This window comes from Bipolaris sorokiniana (genome assembly GCF_000338995.1).
Source record: "Bipolaris sorokiniana ND90Pr unplaced genomic scaffold COCSAscaffold_5, whole genome shotgun sequence".
In the NCBI taxonomy this organism is placed as follows: domain Eukaryota; kingdom Fungi; phylum Ascomycota; class Dothideomycetes; order Pleosporales; family Pleosporaceae; genus Bipolaris; species Bipolaris sorokiniana.
In genome coordinates, this window is record NW_006911899.1 from 1,249,366 (window position 1) to 1,273,284 (window position 23,919).

The following is a 23,919-nucleotide window of genomic DNA, read 5'->3' on the forward strand; positions in this document are numbered from 1 at the left end:
GCCCAAGCGGTTACGTGCTCAAAGCGGTTAAATGTGGGTATTCCTTTGTGATCCATGCCAGGCAACCAGCCCTCCACATTGCCGTCTCACACTATATCCACTAAATACAGTGCGATAAGCGGTTTATGAGGCGGTATTGTGTGACTCAAGCGCCGTGTTTTCCTGGCCAGTTGCACAGTAGCGGAGAGAAAATTGCACATCTGCCACACGTTACAGCCTTGCGGTGGGCCGCCTTAAACGGGGGGCCGCAAGTAGCATAGCCCATCACGAGGATATTTAGGATACTTGAGGTGAAGATTGTGCCTTTGATATCCAAATTCTCTTGTGGCTCTCCATCATCATCTTTGAAGTTTTGTCTTCGTGAATTTCTTTGCAAAGACTGTGGTTGTGGATAAATTTTTCCGCCTCGCCCGTCATCGAACGACAACTACAGCGACACATATTCGCCGAGTACCCCCTTACATCCTCCAATTCGAATATTAGGACATAACTCAAAGTAAAAATGGTGTCTTCGATTCTCAATGTCGCGCTGCGCGGTGTACAAGCGCTCTTTGGCATCATCGTACTCGGCCTCAGCGTAACGCTCATCCGCGGCCATCACTGGGGCAGTCTTCCTGCCGGCTTGGGCTATGGTGCATTTGTCGGCGGACTGTCCTTTGTAGCTGCATTCATAGGGTTGGCTGCAACATGGTTCGACTTTCTGGGTGGCATGGTTGGGCTTGTCATCGACGGCGTCGTTGCGCTCCTGAACCTTGCTGGTGGTGTTGTAAGTATTCGCATCTCCTAATTCAACATTACCGCTCTTTTCATCGAATATGCGAGAAAATCCTTACTGACTATCCCAAAAGCTCTATGTTGTTAAGCTGGCAGGCGTAGACTGCGAACTGAGCGCCGAAGATCCCGGCAACTTGAAAAAGATGGCTGAAAACGAGTGGTTTAATGGCGGTTGCCACGGTTCCGGATTCTGCTGGAATAACTACAAATATGGTAAAAACCTCTCAAAGGCGATAGCTGTATATGAGGGCCATTGCAAGGAAGCTAAAGCCGATACCGTATTTATGTTCCTAACTGCTGTTGTCATGATTGTCTGCGCGTTGCTGGTTTGGTTAAGGATGAGGAGAGGCTACTGAGGAAGAAGAAGTCAACAGTAAGATACGCTCTCGAAACCTTCATAACTGACTAGATGTTTACTTAAGGAAGGTTAACCTTGTGGCGATTAATGTGCAATCCAGCACCTAGTATGAAAATATTATATACGCTGCGAAATAGAGTTGGCATTCTCGAAACTGGTTTTGTAATGGTGGCCTTTTTTCAGTATGCGATACCCAGATTTTCCTTCCAGTTGCTGTTTCCTTGTGGGTTACCTTTTTTCAGACGTTAGCAATGAACATACATTTATAGATGGGTTTCAGCCCTTGTTTCGTGCACCGTCAACTCAAATCTGTGTTCAACCCTCGAGGTGATACTACCAACAAACAAATCGAGTAACAAACCCTCCACCCATCAAGTACACCCAAAGATGATCATACCATCTTTCTGTCTCTTTCACTTTTCCACTTTTTCGGGTTCAAAGTCGGCTTGCAGAAGTCAGTCCTTCAATCATCAACGTCACCAGCACTCACTGCCTTGATCTTCTGCGCTGCATCTATTTTGTGGCTGTTCCTATCTGTGTAGGTTATGCCGCCAGGATACTGTGGCTCACTATTTTCCAATATTACCATCATTATCATGAGTCTCTACTATTGCAGTGCATTTGTTGTGCTAATGCCTTCCCTCCTCGTGACTCTCGTGGTATTGCGAGGTTGATGAGTTGGAAAGAAAACAGTCGACTGTTAGTCACACAGTCCCCACGTACATTATGCCATGCTATTCATATGCACTTCAGATCACTTGATGCCATGGCTTTTGAGATAGTCTTATGTGAGGAAACTAGAGACTGGCAGAGGGCATTCGGTCGTTGGATGAAAGTGTATATGTAGATGCAATACAAAGAGGTGTATAGTGGCTGTAGTGCTTGAACTGCCGTACGCGCATGTGAAGAAGACGCAGGGGAAATGAACGTTCATCAAGGGGCGAGCTCCTTCTGCAAGAATTTAACAAAGCAAAGAACTTGAAGACGTGACGATGATGCACAACATAGATCATCAGCCTGTAGGTATGTTACCGGAAGTACTTCCATTTCGTCTCACTAAACCACACAGGAAGCAAGAGTCGCGCGATAATAGTATATCTGCATTCCAAAACTCACTAATCACATATGTCCATGCATCTCTTCGCATTCATGAGCCTTCCAATCAACCTGGTACTAACGCCGCTTATGCACAACCTCCGGGCAAATCCGCCCAGCCTTGCTCACTACGCCTCACTATGCAAATGAACCGACATTACTTTAGGCAGGGCAAGTCTGCGACCATTAGCATTTGTCCGATAGTAGGTAGTGCCCTATCCTCTTCTAAGAACATACGCTGCCGCAAGATCCACAGCTCTTGGTGCCATCACTGATACCAGCGCCGCACTTGGGGCAGCTGGTGTGCTCGGAGTTGACGAGAACGGTGACGGACTGCATGTTGATTTCCGACAGGTTTGTTCGGTAGGTTGGTGAAATGAAGGGTTGGTATTCGTAAGGTTGTGGATTGATGGTTTGCGTTGATGGCTCAGGTTGGAGGGGTAAGGTGGGGTTGATATAGCGAACGTCTGCAGGGCCAGGCAGCCACGGCAAGATTAGGAAGCTAGTGCATTATCTGTCAGATGATTCCAGGCGGTAAGAGCGCTTGCATTTACAATTGGGTAGTTGGGTGGGGGTGTGGGAAATGGGACGAGCCGGTGAGGAAGCATGTAACTAAACTGGAGTCGGGATACGTAAAAGGACCGAGCAGATGGCACTGCGTAAAGGCGGACGCCCTGTTGAGAGAGGACGCAGGCTTGTGATGATCTAGATTCATTACCTAACGTGACAGATGATCTGTCCGTTGATAACAACAAGCCAACCGTCTTCCTTCTTCTCCATCTCTCTGAAGGCCGCGGAGATTTCCTCCAGATCTTGTTCCGTCGCATGTCCGCTATCCAACGCCCTCTTCTTATAGTCGCTTTGCACGGTCCTGTCAGCCCAGAGGCCACACCAAAACTCCCTCTCTTCTGGTGTGCTAAACGTCCAAGCAGCCACACTAGCCTCGATATCGCTTCTTGGAAAGCCAGCCTCCATAGCTATTGCATGTAGTTGCTTGCCGATATTTGGATGCGCCTTGAGTCCCAGCGCAACTTTGATGTAAAGCTTCTTCCACTTATGCAGCATAGGATGATCCGGATACCAATCCATCGCACCGTAGTTGCAGTCTCGGATGGCAAGAATACCACCGGTCTTGGCTAGTCTTTTCATTTCTTTCATCGCGCCTAGCGGGTCTTGTAGATGCTGCAACACTTGATGCGCGTGTACGACATCAAACCCTTGCTCTTCTACACCTTCCAGCTTGTTCCATTCAAAAATGTCACCAACTTCGAAACGTATGTTCTTGATTCCCATTTCTTCTGCGTGCTTTCGGGCCTTCTCAATGACATTGGCGGAGGGATCGATTGCGTAGACGAAACCTTGTGGAACTCGAGCAGCGAGATCAACGCTGATGGTGCCAGGGCCGCACCCAACATCGAGTATCTTCAGTGAGGGTTTGTTGAGGAAAGGCAAAAGATGAGGACAGGAGTTTTCCACGGTGCGCCAACTGTGAGAGCGGAGGACAGAGGCATGGTGTCCATGAAGGTATGGTCCGGACATTTTGGCTAGGTGGAGTTGCAAAATATGATATCTATTCAATGAGCAGTATGAAGCTTATACTATGGGGCCAAAGAGTGCTAGGGACCAGGTATACAATTGCGTCAATGATGGCATTTGCTTTGGTTAGTGCCGGGGCTAAGGGGAGATGAATCGATGTCCTTATAGTCTTGGGACCATGTAGCGCTTAGAATCAAACATGCCGAAATCGCAGCACTTTGATCGAAGTAGAGTCCTATTTTTCGAGATGTTGCGACAACGGAGTGTCATAATGCTTGTTAGAGTGAGAGGGCAACCTGCACTTTTAAGTCCGAAGTCGGCCATCTTGGTGCTCCCGCTTAGTCACGAACACCCCATTCTCTGCGTCATCAATCCGCGCATCAGTTGTGCAGAGGTTATCCAAGAAGGAAATGCGAGTTTAGTGCCGGGATCTGCGGACAATTCAACCAGCTATATGGGGCAGACCCATGTCGATATGCTAGGAATACTATCACGACGTAGGCCACAAGATGATACTTGTATCCTTTCAACTACAGCTAAATCCACATATGTAGCGCGATTTGCAAGATCTACAAAATAAGGAGATTCAAATATAACTCTTGTCTTCAAGGCAACTCATCTGAACCTTTCGATACTCTTACCATCTTATTTACTATATAACGCCACCATCATGCCATCCGAATATGGGTAGTAAACGACAAGTTTTGGAGGAAGTGCCCGTCGTTGGCTGTGAGACCGTCTTGACATTATTTGATGTATTCATATCTGAGTTGCCGTGAGTTTCGAGCAAAACATTGAAAGCAGAGGATTTTGCACTATGGATCTGATACGTCACGTAGGCCTATCTTGTATTATGTTCAAGGTTCAGTTCAAAGCAAATACTGAGCGATGATGAGAGCCGCAATTGCTACGAAGAGATCTCTGTCTAGTAATAACGGAATCAAAACACGCTTCATGCAAAGTCAGCCAACACTCTCCATGATGTTAGCTGCTAAAACACTAGTTTGCTAGCTTTTTTTTGGCGTGCATAGCATGAACTTTCTAGTAGATATTGTTTTTCCTAATATTTTTAGACCCTAACTTGGATTTGCCCCGCCATAGGATGCCGTTCTGTCGCTAGCCCTGCAAGTTATATGCAATCTGGAGGCAACCACATCTCCCTCTATCGCTTTCACCTGTACCACCAAAACTGCTCAACCTTTACACCGTATCTGCAAACGTGTTTTGCCCAGGCATTCAGCGTTATTCGGACCCATAAATCCCCAGAATAAGAAGAATTGAGCCAACCATAGCTTTTATTAAGCGAACAGCAAGGCTCCCAACTTAATGCCTAGAAACTTCCAGCAATGGTTCCCACAATTTGCTCCGTATTTCTCTCAGATACTGCGTGACAACTGTAGCTCAGAGTATCAAGCATTTCTGAGCGAGACTGATCTTTGGCCAAATCACCGTATCAACACTGTGGTGTCCTGCATGCTGAACCACATTGATGAGAGTGGAAAAGCCCAGATGGCAGCCGCATCGTTGTTGCTAGGCATTCTTCCCACCATCCTCGGCATGGTTGGATCCAACATAACCGAAGTCGGCCTTCTGGCATTGCGGCAGCCAATCCTTGCGATTCTCCTATCTCTTGGAGCCCCTGTTGTCTCACCTATCCGATACTTCGATTACCGAAGCCCGGTCGAAATATTAAAGACTAAACCGGATGCCATACAGGTATTCACGAAATGGCAGCAACAAATTTATCTTGTAAAATATGTAATTGCGGTAGCAGCAATCGGAAACGTAGTTCATATCTGGCAGCTCTGTGTGTATTCCATCTGCGTGTTCTCTAGAAGTACCTGGTGGTTGCCTGCACCGTATGTTCCGCTCCTCACACAGGGAGCTCTGATAGCTTCTTGCGTCATGCATAGTATCTAACACATATCCTTCGACAGCTAGGCTGGTGTTTCAATCGGACCTCATCTCCTGGGCGCTTATGCAGTTAGATTGAAACTTCGTATTGTGCCACGCAGGTCACTCTTTGCTGCTATTGTAGGCGAGTTTGATTTTAGCAAAAACCAAACAAAAGTGAAGTGGGATCGAATTCCTGAATCAAAATGGTATATTGTATTTTCTTGGCTGGCATTGTTTCTTACGATATTACATCTTGTTATGGGCACTGTGGTACTCTCTAGCGCCTTGTTCATCAGCCCATCTGATGCAGTAGTTCTATCAATTCGCCTTCTTAGCTCAGCAGTTGTATGTAGAATTCTTCTTATATTTGAGTTACACATTATAAGGCACTTTTCTCAACTATAAGAGAGAGAATTAAGTAGAAATAAGTATATGTATTATAGTCAACGAGGTCATAAAATATTTTTCTAGTAGCCTAAGAATATACTAATGTCAGGCGTAAGGGTAGATAAAGACATGAAGCAAGGGCAATAAGAGGAGAGATAGTCAAACAGTCTGTATTTATTATAGACGAACAGCTACCGATCAAAGGTAGTATCCGTTAAGTTTATATATACAGTGCTAAGTCAAATATGACTAAGGTAGCCTGCCTTGGGCCAATAGGTCCCAAAGAGGCCCAAAGGGGGTCAGAGGAGGCTAGGCTCTGACTGCATTCTTGCATGCGAACCCGTACCAAGGAAATGCACTCGTCACAAGACCCAAGTACATACGACATGTACATTCAGCCGCACCGTTGCATTGGCGCTAGTGCCGGAACTATGCATCTTGCTAACAATGCAGAGTCTGTAGCCTAAACAAGGCAATAGCATGGATTTACACGCAACAAGCACATATCGTACAAGCCACAACATTCGCACAACTCACGCATTATTGAACCACGCACCCAAACCACACTCACACACAGTATAGCAAATATCCACTCCCATGACTCCAATTTCCACTTCATCAACAACCTAAAAATCTTCGTGATATCTCACAAACAAACAAATCCGTGTACCATACCACCACCGCCGCTCCACCCGGCCCAGCCCACGCCACGAACCCGCGTACCCGCACTAGACCCAAAACAGACAATGGTACAATAATCCCAAACCCACCTCAAAGCAATTTCTCCCCCCACCATTCCAATTCTCTCCAAGGGCAAGGGAAAAAACACCGCAATGCATGCACACATACCCGTAGACTTGACCAACAACCTTGCAATCCCCCCCAGTCCAGGGCGTAACTTTCCACCAGCTTAGCAACCCCACTTCCGCCCCACATTCCCGCATATGTACATACTTACATACACTATGCAAGCCTTTTGTGACTTCCCCCCCCCCACTTTGCGTCGATGCGGCGTCGAGCATTGGAAATCGCGAATCACCGCATGGTCCTTCTTTTTCCCTTTTTTCTTTTACCGCTGCGGGTTTGTCCATTGAGGGGAGAATTGCCGAGAAGGGTAGGTTGGGGACATAGGTGTTGATTGTGGGAGAGTTGCATTGTCCGTTTTGGATGTTAGGGGCTTGCGGGTTGGTTATGCAGTGGAATGGGGGGGGGCGCGTGCATAAGTGAGTGGTACGGTGGGTTTTAATCGGTGATGGGGTGTGTGGGTACTTTGGTTCTGGAAGAAGAGGAATGGTATGAGAGAGCGAGTCAGTGGTTATTGGTGTTGATAGTTACACGATGTGAAGATGGAGATGCACCAGCGGCACTGGGATATTTAGATTACTATGGCCAGCGATACGCTGGTGGTAACTTACAAACAGCACGGAACCCACCCAGACAAGAAAAAAGAAGACCATTTCAGTTATCCAATAGCACCGTCATTTTGATATATCATTAACACAACGGCTATCGCCATTGTTGTTACCACTACATTACACCTTCTCAGCCTTGTGAGCCACGCCCCCAAACATCTTCTCACCTCCCATATCACCCCTCACAGGACTAGGCTCTGCACTTCCCTCCGCAACCGGAGCTTCGACAACAAACAGTGGCTCGCCCTGTACATCATCTTTCGGGCTTAACCGCCAATTATGTGCATTCTGATTCACACTAGGCTGTCTCCCTCTTCTCTTTGGCAAAGGCGGTGGCACTGTGGCTAGCTCACTGGCTGCAGAACTCGTCCTACGCCTCATCTCACGAAATATTTCCTCGCCATCTTCTGCGGCTGGACGCGCGTCTTGACCGGGAAAGTGAGCTGCAGGTAGCAGTGTTGTCGGTGTAAACGAACCCCGAGGGCTATCTAGATCCTCTACTGATTTTTTACTTGATAGTGGAGGAGAGGCTGCGACAGGTTTCCGTTTGGTGAGGTTTGCAAATGTAGAGGTTGCTGCTGCTGGAATGGCCCAAGTCTGCCTCTTGTCGTTCTTGGGTAAGGGGAGTGGGGTTCCGGGCGGCGGAAGCGGCTGACCTCTGCCCATGGGTTCGGTGTGTGATTTGGAAATCGAGGGCGAAGTTGGAGCCTGTAACCTAGGTTCCTGTAGTGCCTCTACAGACAAATTTGGGCCTTCGGACGTTGGCGGTCTATTGTTAGCAGCGGCTTTGTTGTTCTGTTTCGCCGCCAGCCAACTTCTTGCTGCTGCAGTAGCTGAGTTGAGAGACTGATTAAGAGTCTGTTTCCTAGTCTGCATGCTACTTGCTCCTGCTGCCGCTGCTGCTGCTGCAGCAATTTCTTGCTCAGACAGGTCTCTGGACTTGGCTCTGGTGTGAGCGTAATCAGCATTTGAGACTGGTGCTGACGCTGTGCTTTCTGCATAAACTGACGGTGCTGACGCATCTTCCGAGGAGCTGACTGAAGATTGGGTTGCTCGACGCGGGTTGCTCGGTCGCATGGGTGAACGCAAAGGGGTTGTGACAGGAAGGGACCGAGCACTGGTCGGCGTCGACCCGTGTTCGTGCGCTGTCTCTGCGGAAGCATTCGCTGAGTCGACCTTCACCTGCGCCATCGAAGAAGTCGACCGCATTGTACGTGGTCTTATCGATGAGGACGAAGACGTATGATCTGCAGAAGTAGAGATACCAGTCGCGACTTCTTCTGATTCAGCACTAGAGGAAATGGAGAAGTGTGCACTGGCAGAGTCGCCCTTCTCGTCAAGTCTTTGCATATCAGAAATGGCAGCGTCAAGTGTGGCGTCTTTTTGGATGGCCTTGTCCGCATCTTCACTCTTGGTTTTACAAGTATCTTCCCAGATACCTCCTCTGATGACTTGCGCTATCGTGTCTGTGAAGGGCATGTCGTCCCAGTTGGGAAGCACCAAAGTTTCATTGACGACTTCTCGTATCCGGCTTTCAATTGCCCTCAAGACAACACCGTAGGTAATCTGCCGTGAACTGACGATTGGCTCAAGAGAGAACTCCATCTTGGGCGGAGTCTCAAAGGTCATCCAAAGACGGTTACTTGGTGGTGGCTTGATCCTGATGAGAATGTGACCGTCAAGCCTCTTCAATACCGTAGCCAAGATGAGTGTCACCTCGCGGGCCTTGAAGCGCGTGCCCAGGTCTATGCGCACAGTCGCTGATACTTCGATAGAAAAGTTGCCCTTATAACTAACATCAGCTTCTACAACGAGGTCGCCATCAACAGTCAGCTCTTTGAGCTTCGGGTTAGTGATGAAAGGTGGTAGAGTGCCCATGTCGACTTTGCGCAACTGTACACTGCTGATGATAGCAGGTTTGGGAACGCGGGATATCTTCTTGTTGATTTTTGCTGCAATGAACTCTTTGATCTGCGAGGTCTTGTACATTGCTAGGAACACTCTGCCAATGAGGGCATTGATCCAGCGGGTGTGAAGGTTCTCCTCCGAAGCATGCAGCTGTTGTACCAGCTTTACAAGATCGGGCGTTTCGAACTTTAGCGGAACAGACGGCGAATCTGTGTCGGAAGGGTCCTTCTGGTTTTCCTGAGCATGGAGCATCGCGTGATAGAAGTCTTCCTTCTCAGAGCAATTATCAGAGAAGAGAAAGAATTGCTTTGGATTTGCAGTGCTGTCATCGTGCAGTTGCTGGACCAGTCGAATGCCTAGCTTCGTAAGTACTGTATGGATTAACAAGAGGATGTTTGCAAAAGCGTACAATTTCTCTTGATCCAGAGCTCGCCCTCAGGTATGCGCTCTCCACCTCCGTATATGTCCACCTGGTAGTGAGCTAGCGAAATGACGTGACGGACTTCGATCTGATCTTCGTTGTCGTAGAGCATGAGGTGCCCAAGGCTAGTATTCAGTCAGCCCTTGATTCTGAGGTGCGGCTTGTGCAGCCAACATACCGCAAGACAACATAGAAGACGTTCCGAGCCTTCTTGTTCTTGTTATTTGCCGCATCTATTGTCGGGCTTGTAGTCTTGTTGCGATCGAAGATGCTCCTGTACATGGACTGATAGACGCTGGGACTCTCTACCGCCACGACGGTACCTGCAGGAGTGGTTCGATCCGGAGGCTTGCCGTTAACGCCGCCCGGCACATAGTCCCGACACACAGCAAAGTACCCAGCGCAGACATCTGGCTCATGTGTTCTTCCTTTTAGCTTCTCCAGTATCTCATCGTCTATCGCTGCTCCTGGGTCTGTGTCGTCCCCTCCCTTGCTATTCACCGACCCATTCGATGTCCTGCGGGGTTGTGAAGCTTGTCCATGTTGGGTGGAGGCTGAATCGAGGATGTCATGTTCAACTGGCGTAGTACACCAGAACCATGCAATTGTAAGAAGAGCGGGCAAGAGGGTCAGTCCTCCTACAAGATAACCCCATATGAAGATGTTGAATACGGTGCCATACCCCCAATCCCCGCCCATGTTGCGTGACGTGTTATGCTATAATCCAGACCATCCCTCGCCATGTAACGTGTGCGGCGCGAAGGTCAGCGTGTAGTATAGGAGGGCAACGTGTTCTGAAGCATCGACCGGAAGTGTAACCTCGAGTACGGACCCGGGTAAATCGGCGCGTCGAGGCAGGGTGGTAGCGAGTGGCGTTGGGGAAAGCAATATAGCGGGCGCCAATGTTCAAGGGCTGGCTAGGGAGATCAAGTCAAGACAGAATCAAGCAGCGAGCCCCTTTGGACAAACAAGAGTCTCGAAGTGAAGCACTAGCCACGGTAGTCATCTGACGCGAAGCGAGGCTGACCGTTGGAGCTAATAAGCTATGCCATGGCCCATAGCATGCTATCCACGGGGCCATGCCGGAGACTTAGTGCTCCACATGTGACGATGCAGGTCGCCGATCGGCGCTAAGCGAGCCCTCCCGCTGAGCTATGACGGCATCTCTGACATTGCTTCCGTCCCATCTCCTGCGAACACGCGCCTCAGGTACAAGTACATATAAAATATATACATATGTACATGCTATATGTATATGCATACATACACACATACCCAGGCTTGCGGTATCCTGGAGAATTCACGCGCGCAACACGTCCCTGAGCGGTAAGTGGCCAAGCATCTCATGTGGCGTCACGGTTGGTCAGCTATGGCGGGGTCCAGCTGATAGCACCCTTATCTTGGAAGGGCACATGCAAAGTTATTTCTTTTGGTTCTCGACTGCGTCTCAAAAATATTCAGGTACTTCATCACTCTACTTGTTCAGTTGAGATATATCCATATCTTCAAGGCGGATCCGTTGCACTAACATGATTGACTTAGAAAGTCTACTCTCAACGCTAGCTAGCCGTACCTGTATCCATAGAACACCCCCTGGAGCTTTTGTCCAAAAGAAATACAAGCAATAGCCAAGGCTAGCAAAAGCCGACATGTCAACCACAGAATCCCAGTCCTACACCCCTGACATACCCTCGGAGCCTGTCACCAAAACCACCGACAACATCCATGTAGAGCTCACTCCCCATGACCTCGACTCTCTCGCCGCCACGCGCTTTGTCCGCTCTCCATCTGCAGGTGCGACTGTGCTCTTCATAGGAACAACGCGCGACTCCTTCAACGACCAGCCTGTCTCGTCATTGTCCTATACATCATACGCGCCCCTCGCCATCTCGACACTGTTCAAGATTGGTACCTCTATACTTGCCAAGCACTCTTGTACCAAGATCGCCATCATCCATAAACTAGGTGAATGCCCAATTGGTGAGGAAAGTATCGTGATTGCTGTCTCTGCCCCACATCGACAAGCGGCGTGGAGGGCAGGCGAAGAGGCGCTCGAAGAGACAAAGGATAGAGCAGAAATATGGAAGCTAGAAAGATTTGAAGGTGGTGAAGGTGTTTGGAGAGCAAACCGAGACGGCCAAAAGGGAGTCAAAGTGGGATAGAGTGGTGTTCTGGACTTTGTATACACAAGAGCACGCCTCTAAACTTATAGCGCAAGCTTGAATGATATGTACATAAGTTGTTCGCATCTCACCAAATCACACGCAATGTTTGTATTAAGAGAAGACATCTCTTGCATATGATCCAATGCCTCAACTACCCAGAAAGAACAGCTCTCTTCCTCGGCGTTACCGGAGATAACCCACATGCCGTCATTGCTTGTCACACACCAACGTTGAGGCAGCAGCTTCACGAATCATGCAAGACACACTATAGCTGAATACCGCCTTGCCTACACCATCATGGGTCAAGGAGAGTCGCACGAAGCACCTCGGTTAACACTAGGTATGTATGTATTCACCAAACTCACCGCTCCCCAATCTGACACCAGCCAGAGCAGCTCTCCCGAGCCATTGCTGAGCGATTCGCACAGAAAAGCTTCACGCCCCTCGAGCTCTACTGCTTCAACTCTGTATTCCGCTCGCTAGCTGACACGCAGTCTGGGGTGCACTACTGGAGCGAGACTACACTATGCCGATTCTTGGAGCTTCCCGACGCGCTGGGCGTGGGCTCGGTCGTCTTTCAGATGGCGAGTTACCTTGGAGCATTTCCACTGCCCAGCCAGGCCCCTGCCATTCTAACACATGAGGCGCTGCTCAAGGTTGTCACGATATTGACAGAGCGATATGGGGCAGTGGTCAAGAAGAGAGGGAGAGAGATTTGGTTGAGGGAGATTTATCGCAGTTTGGCGATATATGACAAGGGGATACGGTCGAGCGTAGAAGAGAGAGAGAAAGAAATTGCCAAGAATACGGAGAATCGGGGTAGCAGCAATTTGGGTTTTGCGATTGATGCGCCCGAGGATGGGGATGAGGGAGAGGACGAGGACGAGGACGAGGACGATGAGCTGGTGTTGGCTGCCCTCGAGTCCATGGATGCGATTGATGCATTCAAGCAGGGAGACCACACCAACGTCCACCACTCCATCATACCGACAGACAACTTCTTGAAACTAGTGGAGCTGCTGCTGCTCATTGCGCCGATAGATGCACAGCAGAGCCTCTCGAGTTTGGCACCGGATCTATCAGATGACAGAGTCGAAGAGCTTCGGCGCGCTGCACATGTTATACTATCGTCTTTTGGCATCGAAGACCATCCAGGAGTCACATATCGCGTCTTCAACGCTGTCATCTCAGCAACGCTGCCCTACCTTTTCAACGGCCTTAATCCGCTATTCGAGCACTTCCTTTTTGCAAAAGACTTTGATCTTTCCAAACGCAAGCCTGGCTCCACATCACCAACTCAAGAGAACCATCCCGTTATCCCACCACCCAAAGCAGAACTGGAGCCAGTCCTCCGTGAAGCAGGCGAAATCCTCAATCTAACCACCTTAAGCCAACTATCCTTCTTCATCAAAGGCAGCAACCTTTTCCGACGCCTCCGCCCCCTCTACAGCGGCAGCACCCATGGTTTCAGTATGGGCTCCTTCGAAAAACAAGTTTTCAACTGGCGCGCTCCCACAATCCTCCTCATAAAAGGCCGTCTCCTCCCCGCCACTCCCTCCAGCACTCGCGAACGCGCACTCCAAGACATGCTGCCACCCAAGCGCCATGCAGATAGCATTACGCCCGCCTCACCAAACCAAACCCTCATCTACGGCGCGTATATTCCTTCGCAGTGGAAACACACCGGCAAGTCTTGCTTCGGCGACTCTACGACCCAACTCTTCCAACTCTCACCTACCCACGACGTCTTTGCCGCGTCGTCGTATAGTACGGACTACACCTACTTTAATAAATCCCCAACCCAACCTGCGGGCATCGGCCTCGGGACCCCCGTGCCCGCTCAATCAGCCTCCTCATCATCATCCTACTCTTCGCATTCCGTCTTCCGCCCCGGTCCCGTATCCTTGCATCTCGACGACGCGCTCGAATTCGCAGTCTTTACGCATTTGGCTGAGGGTGGAGGTTCATTTCTTCCGTCAAGACTCCCGGCTAGAAGGGGAAAGGATTGGCAGGATCGATTTGAGATTGAGTGCTTGGAGGTTTGGGGGTGTGGGGGGGATGAGGTGGCGGAGCAGCAGAGGAAGGAGTGGGCGTGGCAGGAACGAGAGGCTGAGGCGAGGAGGAGGATTAATTTGGGGACAGGGGATGTGGAGATGGATCGGGAGTTGTTGAAGATGGCGGGAATTATTGGGGGAGAGAGGAGTGGTGGGAGTATGGGATGAGATAGTAGGGGTTTGTGGTGGGTATTTGGGAGGGAGTAGTGGTATGGAGTAATGATACAGATGGACCTTTTTCTTTGTTAAGAAGGACAGATTTTAAACCTCTATTTCGTTTCTCCCAAATCCCCCCCCCCTCTCCTTCTCATGCAATAGTCGAGTAACCCATATATTCCATCGAATACCTACCTTCAAATATTTCCAAATAAACGCCCATAATGCTTCTAGCACAATGTATATCGTACACCCTACCCATTAATCATCCAAATTCATCCCTGCCTACTCCCACCATCAGCAACTTCCTCTTTTTCCCCACCCTTTGACAAACAAAGCAACTCAAAAAGAAGAAAAAACTCACCTCTGCTTATGCTTGGGATTCTTGGAACAAATAATATACACATAACGTCCCTTCTTGCGCCTCACGCTCTTGCACCCTTCACACAGTTTCTTGACCGAGCTCCGGACTTTCATGCCGCGAGTCTGGCCGAGGCCATGCTTGAGACCCAACCCATTGAATCGCGAGACCAGATCGCCAATATTACTGTTGTTGCTGCTGCTGCTGGCTGTGGGACGGGAGGAGCGTGCGAGAAGGCCTGGGCGCAGGCAATTGCAGCTTGGGGTGTGCATGTGCATGTGTTGCGTGCGCCGGGTGAGGAGCGGGGCGCGGGCAGGGAGCGCGCGGCGGAGAGGGAGGGTGAGGGCTCTGGAGAGCATTTTGGCGGTGGGATAGAGAGATTCGAGAGGGGTGGATGGGTTGGTGGGGGGAGTGGCGGCGCGGCGGGGAGGGAAGATCGCAGGGTGTCGAGGTGTTGGAGGCGTTTGCGGAAAAAGTGTGCCAAGGCGCTAGTGGGGGTTATGGGGGGACTGAGGGATGGGGTTATTTGGATGGGGGTTTGGTAGGTTTGGGATTTGAATACTATCTTTCTTTTTTGATTGTATGTTTTGGTTTTCTTGAGGGGGGGGGGGGTTTCCAGCGGGGATTTTTTTTGGAATACCTGGTTACATTGGCGAGCGGGTTTGATGAGGTACATACTTTACTCTCGGTGCCTGGACCATCAAAGACTTCTGTCCGAGGATGGGTTCGTGTGAACAGTGATATTCACATACAGAGAAGGATTTATTGTATATGAGAATACCCGTATTGCTCTGGATTATGCCAGACAAGTTATATTCAAAGTTTTTCAACGTAGAAAAATGCAACATAACTCCTACTCCATCACAGCAAACCAAACTTGTCAAACGCGTGATAGATGAGACGCCGAAAATTCCATCCCATCTTCGATGAAGATATATGTCACTCAAGTACCAATAAATTCCCAGACCGCAATTCGATTTTCTGGGTATCAACTGCTGTTGGACAAATCTCACTTGCCGTCTCCTATTATATCCCGTGCCGCATCCTTCACCCTTTCACTCGAATCAACAAGCTGCTGTGCCGCCGTTTGAATCGATATGCTTTCCCGCTGCATGGTCCTGACTGTGCCTTCGAGCGTCTGCGTGCGCGAGCGGAGCCGATTGATTTCCGCCCGGAGAACATTGATCGTCTCGGTTTGCGACGAGGACGAAGGAGCATAATTCTGGGGCGTCGATTCGCCCGGTACTGGTGAGTAATTCGAGGTTGCATGGCGTTCTGAGCCGGGCGTGGGTGTGACGTGATGCTGGTCACCAGTCACCATGGCTTCTTCCAGCACGCGAATCCGCTGCTCCAACTCCGTCCTCTCTACATCCCATTTCTTCTTGTCATCTGCTCCCTGAGACTGCAGGCGATTCGCCATCTCCATGATGCGCATATATTGTGCTCCATTTGCAATCAGCTGGCGTCGAGCTTCATCCCGGCTCTGCTGCAGATCCTCGACTTGTCCTTCAAAGGCTACAACTTGGCTTTGCAATTTTTCCTTTTCGTCTGTCAAACTGTTGATTTCACAGTCACTGACTTCAAACTTCTTTTCAAGAGTGGCGCATTTTGTTTTCTGGCGTTCGAGCTTCTGGAGAAGGTTGTCATATTCGCGCTGGAGAGTTCGGAATTCTAGTGTCTTAATGGTAACCTGGTGTTGTAAGTCCTGCAAGAGAGTGTTCTGTGCTGAAGCGTGGGCGGACGTGATGGGCGGAGTCATTGACGACAAGCTTTGAGAACTTGAGAAGTTCAGCGACGATGGCGAAGGCAATATGGTCGGGTGTACGGGCTGTGTAGCCTGTGTTGGTGATTGTGGAAGCATGTACATCGCTCCATAGGGCGCTGCTGTTTGCTGTGGCGAGCCCCCGACAGCTATTGACGCTGTACCATAGGGATTTCTTCTGGGGTCGTCTGGAGAGGAATTAGAACGCGTAGAATATCCATAATCATGGTGAACTGGGTACGGTCTTCTCGGCGGAGACTGTTCCTCACGTTCCTCCAGATGGTGTTGAGCTCTCCGCATATTTGGCGAGTCCTCGAGTGGAGATTGTAATCTTGTGCTATGTATGGGCTCCTGCTCTAAGTGCTCCTGCAGTCGGACATTACCCTCATGCGCGCGATCGAGAGCCCATTGCAGTAACTCTTCGACCTTGGCGTGACTGGAGGTGGGTGGCTATTAGAGCGCATCAGCATTGCCATTTCTTCAACAGAGGCTGACGTTACTTATCAGCAAGTGTGGATTTGTATTGGACCGCTTACCTGGGACGAGACTTGTGGCTCTGTACGCGTCAGATCATTGAGTTTATGTACCAACTCGCCCAGGTCTGTAGCAAGTTTGTGCATCAAAGAGCGTGAATTTGAGCATACCTGGCCCCTGCAATCAGGTGGACAACAAGTTACTGGCCTTGGTGCAGACACCTGCTGAGGAATAGGATCAGGATCCACGGCCCGCTTGGCGCGCGGTTCAGGAATCAGCGAAGGGATTGTTAAGAGCTCTGTAATCGTTTCAGCTACGAGTACGGATGAGCGAGTCGCAATTCCGTTCTTCGAATGGATGGAGAGCACCACACTAATAGTAATCATAGCCTGTGCTCCAGCTTCTTGGCTAGCATGATTTACATCTAATAAAGAAAGACAATGGTACCTGTGTGGTGTTTGTGTGCACTCTGCCTTGGATGATGTTCGAGAACATCGAAAAGAGAATAAGATCCACGTTCAGATCTACTCAACTCGAGTGACGGCGGTGGAGGCGAGCACTGTGAGGCGATAGTGGCAGGGCTAGCTGAAATACTGTATGAAGAGGCGAGAAGCGGTGGCAGTACCCGACGGTCTAGAGCAGGGCTGTCGCGAGCAAAGAAGCCGGCTTGTGGCGGGAGCGGGGAAACCTGCTGGGCAAGGGAGGCAGTCAGGATCGAGCTGCGACGCTTTGGTTGAACGTCAATGCTTTCTTCGTTCTCCCATGGTCGTTTATCGCCCGCACGAGACTCCATGGATATACCTGGCCTTGTATTCACCTTCTATGAGCGAATGCTAACGCCGCCTCGCGCCATTCGGACTTGGGAATTACTTTTTAGGTATTAGTAGTGATCAATTCTAAAGAACATAACAGGTCTTCTCAAGGCCCTGCAGGTGCTGAGAGATTACTAATGACAGGTGAAACGCGTGCGTATAGGCCTGGAAAAAGGTGACTAGTGCTGCGCATAAACTTAGCAGCCGTCTGGGTATGGAATCTATTCCGGAACGACGCCAACACTACAACGAAAACACATGTAGATAATCAAACGTAACGCACATTGGAAAAGCAGTAGTAAATTCAGTATGGCGGACTAACTGGAGCGAAGGCCACTACCGTGAACTGTCAGTGTACCCAAAGTGCACCGCCAGTACGTGAGCAAGGAGACAACGCCACTGCTGTACCATACCCTGGCTGTACTCATAGAACCCGCGAGCAGGAGAAGCCAAATCTGTGCAAAAGAGGCCACTAAAATAGCAAAAGTGCTTGGGTGGGCGAGCTGGTCACGAGGAAGGGGGGTCGCTGCAACACTTTGAATCCGTTGGCCTTGGCAAAAACATGCCTAGTGGTGCAGCTAGAGTCCGGAAAGTGGTGAAATTCCAGCAAAGGCAATGACAGCAAACAACGAGATGATGTTGCGTGGGGATGAGTGCTGAGTAAGATGGGTGGATAATTGTTGGTAATGATGAGTGCCACCTTGTACGGGGTTAGCGCTACTTAGTCAGTCTTAAACAAACAAGGCCTCCCGAAGTCTTGTCATGCCATTTATGGAAGCTAACCGAAAGTCGTTGCCGTCTCGTCTTTGCTGCACCTGCGCATTCCTCAAAAGATAACCGTGTCGGTAATTTTCCAACCTCAGAGGCAGAGGTGATACATTGGCAATGCCCAGCTAGCTATATCTGAATCCTTACCGCTTGGTGCGTACCACAGGCATGTTGGAATGTGTCATAGATAACCATGTCTGGCCACGGTAGTACAGCACAACAACAATGACTAAGCTTCCTTGAGCAAACATGCCGCGGGAGCCGCTTGATGGGCAGAGGATACATTTGCGCATATTTGGGTATACGTGAAGAAGAGTCCTACGGATGCTTTCCATCTGGCCTTGGCCGTCCATAGTCTCAATCTCTCCAAGCCGCCATCTCCCCTCCGTTATCCGATGCATGCATGCCGACGTCCCGCGCAATAGTCCGCAGACGGTCTTCTACCCAAAGCTTCTCCCTTGAAACGACTTCAGCCTCTATCTTCTGCATTATCTGCAGCTCATCTAGGACCCCGCGCAAGATAGTAGTGCATGCGTCGACCATGGATGAAATGCTCGATCCGGGCGTCGGTAATGCCAGCCTCTCTAAATCACCAGCGAATACGGTTAACTTCCGGATCAGCGCTGCAGTATCCGCCTTCCATGAATCTCTGAGGCCTTCGATCGTTCCAAGGGCATTGCTTCCACCAGCATGACCTCCCCGGGCAGACCGTATCTCCTGAACCCACGAAATCCATTGCTCAAAATCTGCTACAAGACGCTGGAGACGACCACCTGGCTCGACCAGCGATGGAAGCTCGTGAAGAGGTTCTGAGAGAATCTGTACATGTTCGACTAGACCTGCCGTCGAGCCGCCATTGCTCCATTCGAGTAAGGAGTGTAGGTTCTTCTGCTCTTGACCAGCCCGTTCATTTTCTAGCATGACCTGATGCAAGCTAGCAACCTCGTCAAATTTGGAATGCAAAACGCGCTTTGCGCTCTGCTCCCAGCGCTGACTCACGTCCGCAGATGACCGATGTAAGAGATGGAGTTGAAGTAGATCGGACTGCAGACTGGCTATCTCGGGAGGAAGTGAATGGGATACAGGCTGAGGAGCGGGGTTGATGAATGACGCAGTCGGGGCTTTGCCGGTCTTGCGTGGTGTGAAGTGCTGTTGAAGGGTACTAAAAGCGGGCCGACTGGTCTTCTTAGCTTCCTCCACAGTGACCTCTTTCCGCTTTGGCTGAATAGCAGAAGGTTCTTCAGACTTGGATGTCACACCACTACCGGCAACAGCAGCTGGTGCATCGGACTTAGTCCTGACACTTGCCGTGCGTCCTAATCCTGTGGTCCTTGCCGATATTCTGGAAGTGCTAGGTACTGTATCTGCAGAGGTATTGCTGGCCTTTGTAATACGGCTTGGTGCTGCGGAAATAGATTTGGGACGCTCTGTGCCGGTAGTTGCTTTGGCAAGATCCCGTCTCCCGGTCGATATAGTACTGGTAGACTGTGTACGAGCGTGGCCGCTCAGTGCTGAGGACTGGCCTATCTGAGATGTAGCAACTGGCTTCCGTAATGATTGAGACCGGCTTAGCCCGACCTTTTGAGGCTCAGCAAGTTTGCTTACTGAAGTAGGTGGACGTATGGAGCGGGAGCTTGTCTTGTCACCCTGACCAGCCGATTGAGACGAAGGAGTGCCATGTTGGTACACTGCTCGTGGACGAAGCCGTCCTGGCGCCGCGCCTGTAGCCTGGCCCTCTTGTGCTGACGTTGCAACCTTTGGCGGTGACTGGGCATCACTTGGGCTGGGGCTCGTGTCCTCGGCCTCAGGCTCAGAAGGCTCCGGAAGGATACTTGAGCGAGTGTTGTATCTGTGCTGCCCTGGTTGTGGAAGTAAACTACGAGGCTTCGCACCCTCTGCATCATTTTGCAACGAGGCGACAGTACCGGCATTCTGGCGTCTGTTAGGTTTTGCCAGGCCATAAGGCGAGACTGGAAATTACCCGGGACTGCGGATGTGCATTACTGATCCTTCCTATTTGTGAGACAGGCTTAGCACTCATGTTGACGCAGGCAAAGTTACCGTCATGGATAAGCTGGGCTGGTGTTCGTTGTCGAGCAAGTTGCAAACACGACACATGGGATGTTGACGGGGCCAAAGCTCGGGGCATCTGGCGCTAAGCCTAAATGGGCCTAGAGTTGTTATCGATAGCTGTTCAGGTATGACGATGGAAGCAGAAGGCTTAAGACAAAGTGAATAATGTCGTAGATGGTTCGTAATCTATTGTACCTAAGCTGACTGTCTGACGCAATGCTTGCTTCGTGATTCGGTCGTCCAGCTACATGATGGGTTTCCTGTCGCGAAAGCACAACCGCATGCAACTCTGAGTGGGGGTCACGCCCATGCAATTGCAAAGAGGTCCCGCCTTTGCCGCTGCAAGCGACGTAGCACAGAGTGAGAAAGCATACTTTGCAAACCTCACCATGCTCACAAGCTGCCGCGGCGAGCTGGAAAAGACACACCCTCGATAGCAGGGTAGTCAACGAACCAGCTGACCCGCTCTCCGCCCCTGTGGTTCACCAGACCGCACGGCAACTGCTGTCCTTCATCGGTATCAAATATCTGGCGCATAATATCCTTCTTTCCTCCGCCAGTCGCCACAAAGGCAATCTTCAGTCCGTGTTGCGCAACGGGGAGCGAGATGGTGATACGTTTTGGCGGAGGCTTCGGAGAATCGGAAATGGGGAGAACCCAGGCTTCGGTTTCGCGGAGAAGGTCGGAGCCTGGAAACAAGCTGCATGTGTGTCCATCGGGTCCGCAGCCCAGTAGAAGCAGGTCGAACAATGGTAGCTTTACGCTGTCGCGGGCAGCAAAAACGCTGACAAGCGTCTTTTCGTACTGGTCGGCCAGCTCTTGTACATCGTCGAGATACTTGACATCGATTGGGTGGACCTTGGGTGTGCCTAGTTCTTGCGGTATCTTATCCAGAAGCTCCTCCTTGACCAATCGGTGGTTGCTGTCTTCATGGTCGAGGGGCACAGCGCGCTCGTCGGCATAGAAAATTTCCCATTTATCGAATTGGATCTTGCCTTCGCCATTAGTCTCCTTCAAAAGCGCTTGCGCAAGCGTCTTGGGCAGAGAGCCGCCGGAGACTGCGACACGGAAGACATGATGACGGTCGAGGGCGGCATTTTGGGCGTCGAGCACGTAGGCACGCAGGCTTGGGGCAAGCTCGGCGGCACTTTGAAAGGCGTATAGATTCGGAGGCTTTCCCATTGTGCAAAAGTGTGTGTATGTGTGTGTATAGTGTTGGTGGAGTGAAGTTTGCAGGCGCGCGGTGGAGAGGGGTCGGCCTGGTGGTGGGGCTATGTGCCGGTATTTCGTGTAGCGGGCCAGTGACGATAGTGACGTGCGCAGCTGTTGCTTGACTGGTTTCGTCGATTCTACGCAGAAACAACACGGAGAGAAAAAGACGGAGCTGATAACGAAGAAGGGGTGGGGACTGCCTACGAGATGAAATCGAGGTGCAGTCGGCCCTCGTAGCCGGCGTCCATTTTGAGCAACCCGTGCAGCTATTTCCGTGGCAGGTATCGCATTGCTCTCTGGCCTGTCATGGCGCGTTTTGCGCGATTATTGAGGGCTATCGCAAGGCGCCAGAACAAGACATTCAAGAAGCCCTGGTAAAAGGATGGAAAGAACAGCAACGGAAGTATATTTTTCTACAGCAGACAGGTGAGCACTGCACATGACCGTTACCGTCAAGCCACCAATGAACAACGTTTAGACAACAAGAGGCATTTAGGTCTAGCCCATGATGCAGTCATGTGATTGTCCCCGCTACTCTACATCAACACATGTGCACGAAGTATATGTATGTACTCTATCGAGCCGGGGAGATATGTCGAAAGCCGGTGCACTAGAGGAAATGGACGTGAATGGGCTTACGTGCATTATGCTGTACGCCAACTCGTAGTCGGTGCATGTGTGCCCATCTGGCGGTAGGCTAGAATGAGAGAGAGAGATGAAATTGCAACTGTGGCTCCTTTGTTTGCTTATTCACTCTACTGCATGTCGAGCAAAACTCGGATGCATCGTGTACCAGACATTTCTGAGCACGTTTGAATGCACTACTATACCCAAGACATGGTCCAGAGGAACGATGTGCATTGTGCATGTTCGAACCACAAAGAACCACGTCTACCTCTTGACTTGCTTTTTATGACCTGAGAAAAAGCAAGAGCATATTCCTGACCGGGAATAGGCAAATAGACCAAGACTGTGGTGTTTGCTAGGACCCGTCAACTGCCGGAAACTTTGTGTAAATGCGAGGCTCAGACTGGACCAAATATAGTTTCGATGGGAGCGCTCAGGTAGATAGTGGCTAGGCGCGAAAGAAAAGCCTACCAGTTCGGACAAAGCGAGGCAGATCCTGTACCAAAAACAAACAAGGCGGTCCCAAGCCCAGACTTTCCAGGGAAAAGGGGCACAGAGGACGATAACGGGCGACGCTCCAATGAATGGTTGCCACAAGATGGTGCGCTGTTTTGCTTTGGACCGTGTGGAAGTTATTCAATAGAGGCATTATTGCACAGGGCGTGCAGGGCTAGGCTATGCAACGCACGGTTGAAGGCGCACCCTGAGGAGTTTGATTGCGACCCAAGGTCGACGACTGCTGGGAGCGCTTTTATGCAGGTCCACGTCGACATTCAAACACGCAACAAGTGAGTATCACTGCGCAGAATCCCTCCGAGATGTGAGGCAAGGTTTGGACCTGCGGAGCCATGGGTAGAGTGCCATTTGTCCTGTGCTCTTTGAAACGCCATGGCAGGCAGCCGGGGCTGGACATGTCTGGCACGGTTGCATGTTTGATGAAGCGGTGAAATATGGAAGAAGATTGATCCGTTTTGAGCAGGACATGATGGTTAGGGGGCACCTGCATGAGATGGAGCAGCGGGCGGGTTGGCGCAAAAGCTGGGGGAGATGTGTATACAAGCAATGGATGGGTAGAGAAGCGCCTTCAGTCTTGACTTGATTGCTTGCTTGCTGCTAAGGCAGTGCTAGTCATAGTGCAGGGACCTGGTATGTTCAAAAGGCGGTTCCTGCAACGTGACCTGGTGTTCACGGCCGTGGATCTAGACCGCGAGCCAACGGTTCGGCCCGCTAAGAGACCGACGATGGGCGAACAACCACAGGCTGCGAGAATAGCGGTCGCAAAGTCCGCGGTGGGAGCTGGAATCCATGGCTGGGAGAGAAACTACCGCATGGGGAACGGGTTTTGTCAATGGGCACAGGTGCAGGTGGTGTTGGGCGAAGGCCCGGTGGGCTCGGCAAGCGGAGAGGAGGGGGTGGGTAGCAGTACAGTAGTAAGCATACGCGCGTTACTTCGGAGCAGTGAGCGAAGCGGGCGTTCCGGGTTGCGGCATGTGTGTAAGTTGATTAAGTCTGTTTTGTATAAGGACGCGACGGATGGCTGCGGTCGGTGATTGCGCAAGCCGTGGGTTGCTGAGCAACAGGCAGCGGGGGCTGTGCCAGGCATTCAGTCCGTTAGTCCGTCAGTCAGTCAGTCAGTCAGTCAGTCAGTCAGTCAGTCAGTCAGTCAGT

At 50.5% G+C, this 23,919-nt stretch overlaps 10 protein-coding genes across 10 annotated transcripts; 4 read left to right on the forward strand and 6 right to left on the reverse strand.

The window, feature by feature from the left end:
• The first annotated feature begins 330 nt into the window (after positions 1-330).
• On the forward strand, positions 331-1,374 carry COCSADRAFT_140041 (uncharacterized protein). The gene is made up of 2 exons (XM_007700609.1): positions 331-766; positions 849-1,374. Exons 1-2 carry the CDS (start codon positions 503-505, stop codon positions 1,128-1,130), a joined length of 546 nt encoding a protein of 181 aa, XP_007698799.1. The 5' UTR covers positions 331-502; the 3' UTR covers positions 1,131-1,374.
• Positions 1,375-2,771: 1,397 nt separating this feature from the next.
• On the reverse strand, positions 2,772-3,864 carry COCSADRAFT_309077 (uncharacterized protein). The gene has a single exon (XM_007700610.1). It carries the CDS (start codon positions 3,764-3,766, stop codon positions 2,942-2,944), a length of 825 nt encoding a protein of 274 aa, XP_007698800.1. The 5' UTR covers positions 3,767-3,864; the 3' UTR covers positions 2,772-2,941.
• A 1,927-nt stretch (positions 3,865-5,791) lies between these two features.
• Positions 5,792-6,064, forward strand: COCSADRAFT_87553 (uncharacterized protein; the record flags this gene model as incomplete). Its single annotated transcript, XM_007700611.1, has 1 exon — positions 5,792-6,064. A coding segment is annotated over one exon (273 nt), but the record flags the coding sequence as incomplete, so codon positions are not given.
• A 1,059-nt stretch (positions 6,065-7,123) lies between these two features.
• COCSADRAFT_180448 (uncharacterized protein) lies at positions 7,124-10,759 on the reverse strand. The gene is made up of 3 exons (XM_007700612.1): positions 9,966-10,759; positions 9,776-9,912; positions 7,124-9,722 (listed from the first exon to the last, which is right to left on the reverse strand). The coding sequence occupies exons 1-3, from the start codon at positions 10,484-10,486 to the stop codon at positions 7,579-7,581; spliced, it is 2,802 nt and encodes a 933-aa protein (XP_007698802.1). The 5' UTR covers positions 10,487-10,759; the 3' UTR covers positions 7,124-7,578.
• A 353-nt stretch (positions 10,760-11,112) lies between these two features.
• COCSADRAFT_35773 (uncharacterized protein) lies at positions 11,113-12,054 on the forward strand. The gene is made up of 2 exons (XM_007700206.1): positions 11,113-11,248; positions 11,330-12,054. The coding sequence occupies exon 2, from the start codon at positions 11,437-11,439 to the stop codon at positions 11,947-11,949; it is 513 nt and encodes a 170-aa protein (XP_007698396.1). The 5' UTR covers positions 11,113-11,248; positions 11,330-11,436; the 3' UTR covers positions 11,950-12,054.
• Positions 12,055-12,249: 195 nt separating this feature from the next.
• On the forward strand, positions 12,250-14,174 carry COCSADRAFT_87339 (uncharacterized protein; the record flags this gene model as incomplete). Its single annotated transcript, XM_007700613.1, has 2 exons — positions 12,250-12,292; positions 12,343-14,174. The coding sequence occupies 2 exons, from the start codon at positions 12,250-12,252 to the stop codon at positions 14,172-14,174; spliced, it is 1,875 nt and encodes a 624-aa protein (XP_007698803.1).
• Positions 14,175-14,522: 348 nt separating this feature from the next.
• Positions 14,523-14,843, reverse strand: COCSADRAFT_45192 (uncharacterized protein; the record flags this gene model as incomplete). The annotated part of the gene is made up of 1 exon (XM_007700256.2): positions 14,523-14,843. A coding segment is annotated over one exon (321 nt), but the record flags the coding sequence as incomplete, so codon positions are not given.
• A 528-nt stretch (positions 14,844-15,371) lies between these two features.
• On the reverse strand, positions 15,372-16,288 carry COCSADRAFT_35775 (uncharacterized protein). The gene has a single exon (XM_007700207.1). The coding sequence runs from the start codon at positions 16,280-16,282 to the stop codon at positions 15,533-15,535; it is 750 nt and encodes a 249-aa protein (XP_007698397.1). The 5' UTR covers positions 16,283-16,288; the 3' UTR covers positions 15,372-15,532.
• Positions 16,289-18,696: 2,408 nt separating this feature from the next.
• Positions 18,697-20,380, reverse strand: COCSADRAFT_159365 (uncharacterized protein; the record flags this gene model as incomplete). The annotated part of the gene is made up of 2 exons (XM_007700614.1): positions 18,697-20,271; positions 20,321-20,380. 2 exons carry the CDS (start codon positions 20,378-20,380, stop codon positions 18,697-18,699), a joined length of 1,635 nt encoding a protein of 544 aa, XP_007698804.1.
• Positions 20,381-20,553: 173 nt separating this feature from the next.
• COCSADRAFT_309177 (uncharacterized protein) lies at positions 20,554-21,967 on the reverse strand. The gene has a single exon (XM_007700615.1). The coding sequence runs from the start codon at positions 21,592-21,594 to the stop codon at positions 20,806-20,808; it is 789 nt and encodes a 262-aa protein (XP_007698805.1). The 5' UTR covers positions 21,595-21,967; the 3' UTR covers positions 20,554-20,805.
• Positions 21,968-23,919: the final 1,952 nt, after the last annotated feature.